The sequence below is a fragment of the Trachurus japonicus genome, chromosome 12, assembly GCF_045865225.1.
Source record: "Trachurus japonicus isolate A0001 chromosome 12, Traja_1.0".
Classification (NCBI taxonomy): Eukaryota; Metazoa; Chordata; class Actinopteri; order Carangiformes; family Carangidae; genus Trachurus; species Trachurus japonicus.
This window is the reverse complement of record NC_140918.1, coordinates 30,194,020-30,201,940: the sequence shown is the minus strand read 5'-3', so window position 1 is coordinate 30,201,940 and position 7,921 is coordinate 30,194,020. Positions and strand designations below refer to the sequence as shown.

Sequence of the window (7,921 nt, the reverse complement as noted above, 5' to 3'; positions counted from 1 at the left end):
GTTATAGTTCAGCTCAACCAACAACTCTGCAGCCTCACTTACTGCTCTCATTTATTTGTAGCATTAATTTCATGACCAATCCATTTCGTACAATTTTAAAATCATGAACTTTAACAAAAATATTTTACATGTGAAATTCATTTTCACGATGTCTTGAGTCTGTTACAGTTCAATAACTGCAGCCTCACACACACTGCTGCTGCCTTCAGTGAGTTTACACACACTGCTAAATGGTTTCTTCCTGTGTGTGGAGTCTCAAGTGATTACCGGTATTAAAACTCACTCGATGTCTAAAATGTTTCCCACAGGAAATTATTTCTCTCCTTTATGGATTTTCATGTGTTCTTTAAGATTCTGTCTTTGACTAAATTTTTTACCACAGGTAGCACAGTCAAATGGTTTCTCTCCTGTATGGACTCTGATGTGCTGTGTAAGTTTCCCTCTTTGAATAAATTTTTTACCACAGGTAGCACATTCAAATGGTTTATCTCCTGTATGGACTTTCATGTGCTCTGTAAGATTCCCTTTGTAACGATATTGTTTACCACAGGTAGCACAGTCAAATGGTTTTTCTCCTGTATGGACTTTCATGTGTTCTTTAAGATGACCTCTTTGACTAAATAGTTTACCACAGGTAGGGCAGGGAAATGGTTTCTCTCCTGTATGGATTTTCATGTGGTCTTTAAGAATGTTTCTGTGACTAAATTGTTTACCACAGGTAGCACAGTCAAATGGTTTTTCTCCTGTATGGATCCTCATGTGCTCTGTAAGACTCCCTCTTTGACTAAATTGTTTATCACAGGTTGGACAGGGAAATGGTTTCTCTCCTGTATGGACTCTCATGTGCTGTGTAAGTCTCCTTCTCTGACTAAATTGTTTACCACAGGTAGCACAGTCAAATGGTTTCTCTCCTGTATGGACTTTCGTGTGCTCTGTAAGACTCCCTCTGTGACTAAATTGTTTACCACAGGTAGGACAGTCAAATGGTCTCTCTCCTGTATGGACTTTCATGTGTTGTTGAAGATGACCTCTTTGACTAAATTGTTTACCACAGGTAGCACAGTCAAATGGTTTCTCTCCTGTATGGATCCTCATGTGCATCTTCAAACCCAAGGTTCTGCTAAATGTTTTCCCACACTTTGAGCAGCAGCGAGACTTCTTACCAGTGTTACATTCTTCATCACTTACATGAACAGCTTCACTGGACTCAGGTACTCTGGTTTCTCTCCAGTAATCATCACTGTCTTCAGTCTCAGTGGACGAATCTGAGACCTGATCATCCGTATCTGGTTGAAGATCTTCATGTTGATCTGAGTTCCTGGCTGGTTCAGATCCTCCACATTCGTCTCCATCAGCCTCTATCTGTTCAGCTGAGCTGCTGGATGGAGGCTCTGCCTCAGTTTGTCTTTGATGAGGTTGTAGGGACTGAGGTTTCTCCTCCTCATCTTCACTCTTTACATGAACAGAAGTGAGGGGGAACTCTGGAGTGGTCGATAGTTCCTCCTTTTCTTCTTTAACATGTAGACTCTCTGGGTTCTCCTGATCCAGACTAGAGGTCAACTCAGGTGGATCCTCTGCTTCAATCTTCAACAGGTGCTGATCACCTGCAGAAACAATGAAACACATCATGAACAACAGTGTCTTCATACTGTCACTCATAACTGCTGTCTCTAGGAAATTATCGGTGGAAATTTTTCATATCGTGCATCAGTAATATAATGGTACTTATTTTTAGTTAGTATTTAGATTTGATTATTCTGAATCAATTTATTTGATTTCATTATGATTAGATCTCTGTTAGTATTCTGTTATTTGTTTAAGATGTGTTTTATTGTTTATTATTTGTGTTTTTGTTTCTTTTTGGCACGTTAGGGGCACCTGAGATTATATACCGTAGGTAGACTTACGGTAAGGATCCAGCATGCACCTGGGTGGGCAAATGGGTTTTTACCGGAGCATGAGAGGCACAGAGGAATTTCCTTATTTGCTCACTTTTCTAGTCAAATAAACCACGTTTTTTTGCTGAAATGTGAAATTTGTTTGGACATCATGTTTTCCATGTACACCACAACCCATGGTGCAGCAGTGGCCCTTTGAATTTTATGATCTGAAATTGGATTTGGAACTTTTCTTTTGTTTTTTTGACAACTGGCTACTACAATACCATTGCTACTCTTTTGTAGAACTTGTGTAGTGTGTCCAACATGTCTGGTTGTAAGGTTAGCAGTGGTTAAATCCTGAATTGCAATACTCCAATCATAAAATTTACAACTATTCCTAAGCTTTAAAGAGACCCCAAGGAGCTTGCTTTTGGTTATAAAAGAGTCTCATATTAATGTGAATGAATCTACATTACCCACACTTGTTAGGGTCAATTTTCAGCGGCTGCGACCGTGGGCGGGGGAGGTGGGGGGTGGGGGAGGAGGCGGTGCGCGAGAGAAAATAATGAAAGTAATGGCAAACAAACACTGCATCTCCAAAATCAGGCAGGTTTCCAGGATGCCAAATACCTACTCATTTTAATGTAACAATTGCCGATGAGAACCGGTGTCAAAAAGGGAAAAAGGAGGAAAAAAAGAAAATCGATCACGGACTTTCATGATCGATTACCATGGCAACGAACAAAGCTTCGAAGCTTCGAATTTTTTGGGTCAGCCCTACAATAAACAGTATGGGGGCTAAAGTGCAAATGCAACGGGCAGGTTACAACAGCCGTGAACAGTCTCTATATTTAATTACCTGCTGTTTATAGGGCTGTAGCCGATATCCGAGTACTCGAGTACTCGCTCGGCTTGGGCGGCATCCAAGTACCATTTCACCTACTCGTATACCCCCCCCCCCCCCCCCTTCACAGCTCGAGCGCTGGAGCGCACTGTCGTCGCTCTGCGGCATCAAAACCAGATTTCAGAGCGCCTTGTCACTGCGCGGATACTCGGACACCACCCCACCCCCCTCCCCACACATACACCGCTCCGCCCCCACTCGCACCTCGGGCTCACTGCAGCGCACTGGTTGGCCGTGTCTTCAGACGGAGGATGGCGTCGCCGAAGAGAAAGCTGACCTCAGCAGTGTGGGAACACTTTAAACTCAGTGATAATAAAACCAACCAATCTCGTTCTGTGTTAAAAAATGTGTCCGCCAATATTTTATTGTTTATTTAGGCTGAAATGTTAATGGTTCCTTTATTGAAGTGCGCCTGCATTATCCAATGCGGGAAAAAAATACACACTTTCATCCCGGATTTAAAGGGACAACGAGGAGTTTCTATTCAGTTATAAAAAAGTCTCACGTTAATGTGGATGAATCTCCGCTACCCACACTTGTTAATGGGCCCATTTTCAATAAATATATCGTTCTGTCTCAATCGTTATTTTGTTATTATTAGCTAGTTGTGGCGGAAATGCTGGTCGAGCCGACCAGCGTTTCCTTTCGTGGCGAGTCATGAGAATAACGCAGCTGAATCGCCGTTTATGGTCAGAACTACGACGGTATGTGAACCTCTTTGAACCTCTGACTTTGATTATTGATGAATGAAAACATGAGTCTGTCTTGCGCCGGTCAAAGAATTTCACGGTGCGCGCGGAGGCTCATAAATGTAGTCTGAAAACGCTTCGCTTTTCCAAAACTCCTCGTTGTCCCTTTATTTTTTATATTAATCAAAAATAGAATTTTGCACAAACTTTGGCCTACATCGTCTCATAGATGAGTTACTATACTAATTTTATGACCCAGAGTGGGCTCAAATTCAGTTTTCTTTTCTGTACACCTTTAAGATGAACAATTCCTAAGATAACTTCCTATAATTAAATATGTATTTATTTTTATTTACTTATTCATTCATTTCGGACATGAACAGACTTCATCACACATCATCTCAGTTTAAGTAATACAGCAACATGGCTGACAGGGAAAGCGGGAGAAGGAAAAGCCTCTCTAGTCCTGCCCCCGTAGACCTGGCTTTATGTCAAGAAGCTACTACCGATGGAAATTAGCCAAATATGGCGGAGCCATCTTTTTATTTCTTTGAATAATTAATGTCACTACACGCTGTCCTGCTATAGACTAAATAATCTAAAGTAAAACTAAACTCTACAAACCACAACTTTGAGGTCCATGGATTTAAAAGTGAGTCACCAACCGGTTTTGCTGAGAGCGATTCGAGGCTGCAGGAGAACATCCAGCAGGTTCCTCTGTCGCTCGATCTCCTGTCTGAAGCCCGAAGCCTCCGCCTCGTAGCCGGCTACGACTCTGTCCACGGCCGCTAAGATTTCCTGGGAGACGGCGGTGAGTCTCTGGGTAACGATATCTCTCAGAAACTCGACCTCAGACATTTTACTCAAACTCTTTGTTGTTCCTCTAGGGGAGCCGAACCGTTGTTTCCTGCTGCTGGACTCGGCAACAAAGAGAATGCCCACAAATCGTCACTTCCGGTAAGGAGGGGGCGGGTAGAAGTAGCGCTCTGGACACCACCATTGACTCCCGTGGTAAGGGTTTTGCGCCCCTAGTGGCAGGATATGGGTATTGCAAAAGCGCCCAGAAAACCCATTCACTCCAATGTATAAGTGTGTTGCCCACTTGCTTGTAAATTGATGAAAACGACCGTGTTTTTGTTTTTAGGTGTCGGTCATATTAAATTATATTTATAATTTGTTTATTACAAAATGTAGATTGAAACATTAATGTAGACAACTGTTTTTTGTTGTTGTTTTTTTACTCGCCTATGTGTTAATGTTAATCTGTAAAGGGTCCTCAATGATGCTATTAACGTGGGTGATTTATAAATGTCCTTAAATTATTGAAAATACCACACTTGCTCATTCACCAACAATGCAGAGATGTCAGTTCTTGGGCGCTTTTGCAATACCCATGTTCCGCCATCAGGAGGCGCTTCCATTGAACCAATGCGAGTCGTTACTCTCTTTTCCAGTGCTCTAGGGGAGGGGAGGGTAAATGAATCTAGACATCTTGCCAGAAAGAATATGAAAAAGGACAGAACCAGAACAAATGACAAAGATCCTCTCCAGATTGTGTGCAGAATGAGCAGTCCACATCCTTTTTTGGCTATGTAGGGATAATATAAAAACCTGTGAATAATTTTAAAAGACACGTCTTTAATCTTATTTATAATCAGATATTTAGAGGGCAGGCACCAGATTTTTTTTCCAGTTCAAGTCTGGAGTGAAGCTATTCCACTAAGAGATTACATTTGGAATAGAGATGTCTTTTTGAAATATTACAGTATAGTAGTACAGTACATAGCCTACTTATTTAGAAGTTCAGAGTAAGACATTAAAACACCATTAGAATTGAAAAGCAGAAAGCTGCTTGACTAAATAGATTCCATGGTCAAACCAGTTTTCCAAAAATAAAGATTTCTGTTTGTATAATAAGGTATGTCTCTGTTATTCGGGATGTAGTATCTGTGAGAAATTGTGCCTATAAATTTAAGTCCAAGGAAGAAGCAGTTGTTTTTGGAAATTAGACAGCTTTAAGGGGATTTTTTCAATGTAGTAAAATAAACACTTTTAGTTAAAAACAAATCACCAACATTTCCATGCTGTCTAGATGCAATTTATGTATTAAAGGACAATTCCAGGCGAATTCAACTCGGGGGTGTATTTTCCTATCATTTTAGGTCTAAAAGAAGGAATCTGAAGATTTTCAGTTTAATCGCTCCTGTTTTGCGGTAGTTGCGTCTGTCCCTGCATCGCCACGGCAGCAATGAATGGGAGTGGATGTAAGTTCCGCTGTTTAGGCTGTTTACAGCCCTCAAAGCCGCATTTTTTTTTCCACAGACAGCGTCAGATGGAGACTCAAACATGCACCGAGAAGTTTATTTACTTCAAGCAAGCCGAAATGTTTGTAAAACTAGATCTAATTCAAAGTCTCCCGGAGTCTTGCGCGAGACCCAGTTGCCGTGCTCGGTGTGTTCACATGCAGTGGGAAAAGCTCCCGTTTGTGTCATAAACACAGGAATATCAACTCTTTACTTGCTTCAAGTAAAAAAAATTTCTCGCCGCATGTTTGAGTAGCCACCTGACGCTGTCTGTGGAAAAAAATGTACACTTCAAGCAAGTAAAGAGTTGATATTCCTGTGTTTATGACACAAGTGGTAGCTCCTACTGTGCCTGAATACACCAGCACTGCAACTTCGGGCTCGCGCGAGACTCCGGGAGACTTTGAATTAGATCTAGTTTTACAAACATGTCGGCTTGCTTGAAGTAAATAAACTTCTTGGTGCATGTTTGAGTAGACATCTGACGCTGTCTGTGGAAAGAAATTGCGGCTTTGAGGGCTGTAAACAGCCTAAACAGCGGAACTTACATCCACTCCCATTCATTGCTGCCGTGGCGATGCGGGGACAGACGCAACTACCGCAAAACAGGAGCGATTAAACTGAAAATCTTCAGATTCCTTCTTTTAGACCTAAAATGATAGGAAAATACACCCCCGAGTTGAATTCGCCTGGAATTGTCCTTTAACAGATTTTTGTTTAGATAACAGAATTTCTGACATTTTGACCATTTTTGAAGTCTGCTTTACCAACTGCTGCCTGGACAGTGACTCCCTGAGTCTATTTGAGAAGCCACACACCTGGAGGCATTATTGGGGGAAAATGTTTGAGCATCTGTAACGGTAGAATTTGTGCTTGTGTACAGTGATTTTTATGTGTGTAAGTATGAATTGTGTACTTGTACAGTGATTTGTATGTGTGTAAGTATGAGTTGTGTACTTTCACAGTGATTTGTAAGTGTGTCAGAATGAATTGTGTACTTGTAGATTTTTTTCTCTCTCCACAAATAAAACACAATCACAGCCTGGTGGCACAGCACGCGGAACCGAAGTGCAGCGCCCTGGAGCGGAGGCAGTTTCAGATAGGCGCACATGTTAACCGGTCTACCGGTCTCACGTTCTGGAGCGCAGTGCGCACGCCTGCAGCGCTTCAGATCGGTTCATTTCTATTTTTCACACGAGCCGGATAGACCAGATCGTACCAGACAGGAAGTCGGGCACAGAAAAGGCGAGAGAATCCGGTCAATTTTCAAAATAAAATAAACAAAATGATGATTAATTAAATTGTTGCTTGTCCATCTAGCCTAAATATTTGTCAGTTGCGTCTGCACACGAGACACACACAGACACACACACACACATATGTTTAAAATGACATGCGTGTGTGGAAAACCGAGTGAATACGAGTGTAGTATAGTTAGTACTGTGAGATATCGCGAGAGAGCCAGAACGAGAGTAGAGAACGAGAACTGGAACGGAAGGTAAACGAACATGGCGGCTGACAGAAACGTGTCAATAAAGTAAACATAAAACTGAACTAAAGGACTGCTTATTTTAAACAACACAACATTTGGCAACGAGGAGACGGTTTTGCCAAGGACCCAGAGACAAAGAAGGACGACTCGGAATTTTTTTTACATCCATGCGGAAAAGTGAGACGACAACAGCAGAGCTATGTCGACTGACGGGCAGCGGCAAGGAGCCGCAAATGCTGCACCTGGACCCAGCTACCCTCAACTAGCCCCGCCGGTTCCGCTGAACCTCGGAGCTTCTGATTTATTCACGGAGTATAACCTGTGGAAAGACTCTTACAGCTTTTTCGAAGTTGCCAGTGGGACAATTAATGCACAAGATTCGGTGAGGAGAGCCACTTTGTTGCATTGCATAGGACCGCCTACACAGAGGATTTTCGCAAATCTTCCAGGAAATAAAGGTACATATGCACAAACTGTTGCCGCTCTGGACGCATATTTCACTCCACGGAGAAATGTCGTCTTGGAGAGACACAAGTTTAGGCAAAGAGCTCAGTGCCCAGATGAGACAGTAGACGCTTTCGTGAATGCTTTGAGAGAACTGGCAAAATCATGTGATTTTGGCGCACTAGAGAACGACCAGATACGAGATCAGA

The 7,921-nt window shown here is 42.2% G+C and overlaps 1 protein-coding gene across 1 annotated transcript; it reads right to left on the bottom strand.

The window, feature by feature from the left end:
* Positions 1-312: 312 nt before the first annotated feature.
* Positions 313-4,331, bottom strand: LOC146977784 (uncharacterized). Its single transcript, XM_085794272.1, has 2 exons — positions 4,139-4,331; positions 313-1,604 (listed from the first exon to the last, which is right to left on the bottom strand). Exons 1-2 carry the CDS (start codon positions 4,329-4,331, stop codon positions 313-315), a joined length of 1,485 nt encoding a protein of 494 aa, XP_085650398.1.
* Between the last annotated feature and the right edge of the window lie 3,590 nt (positions 4,332-7,921).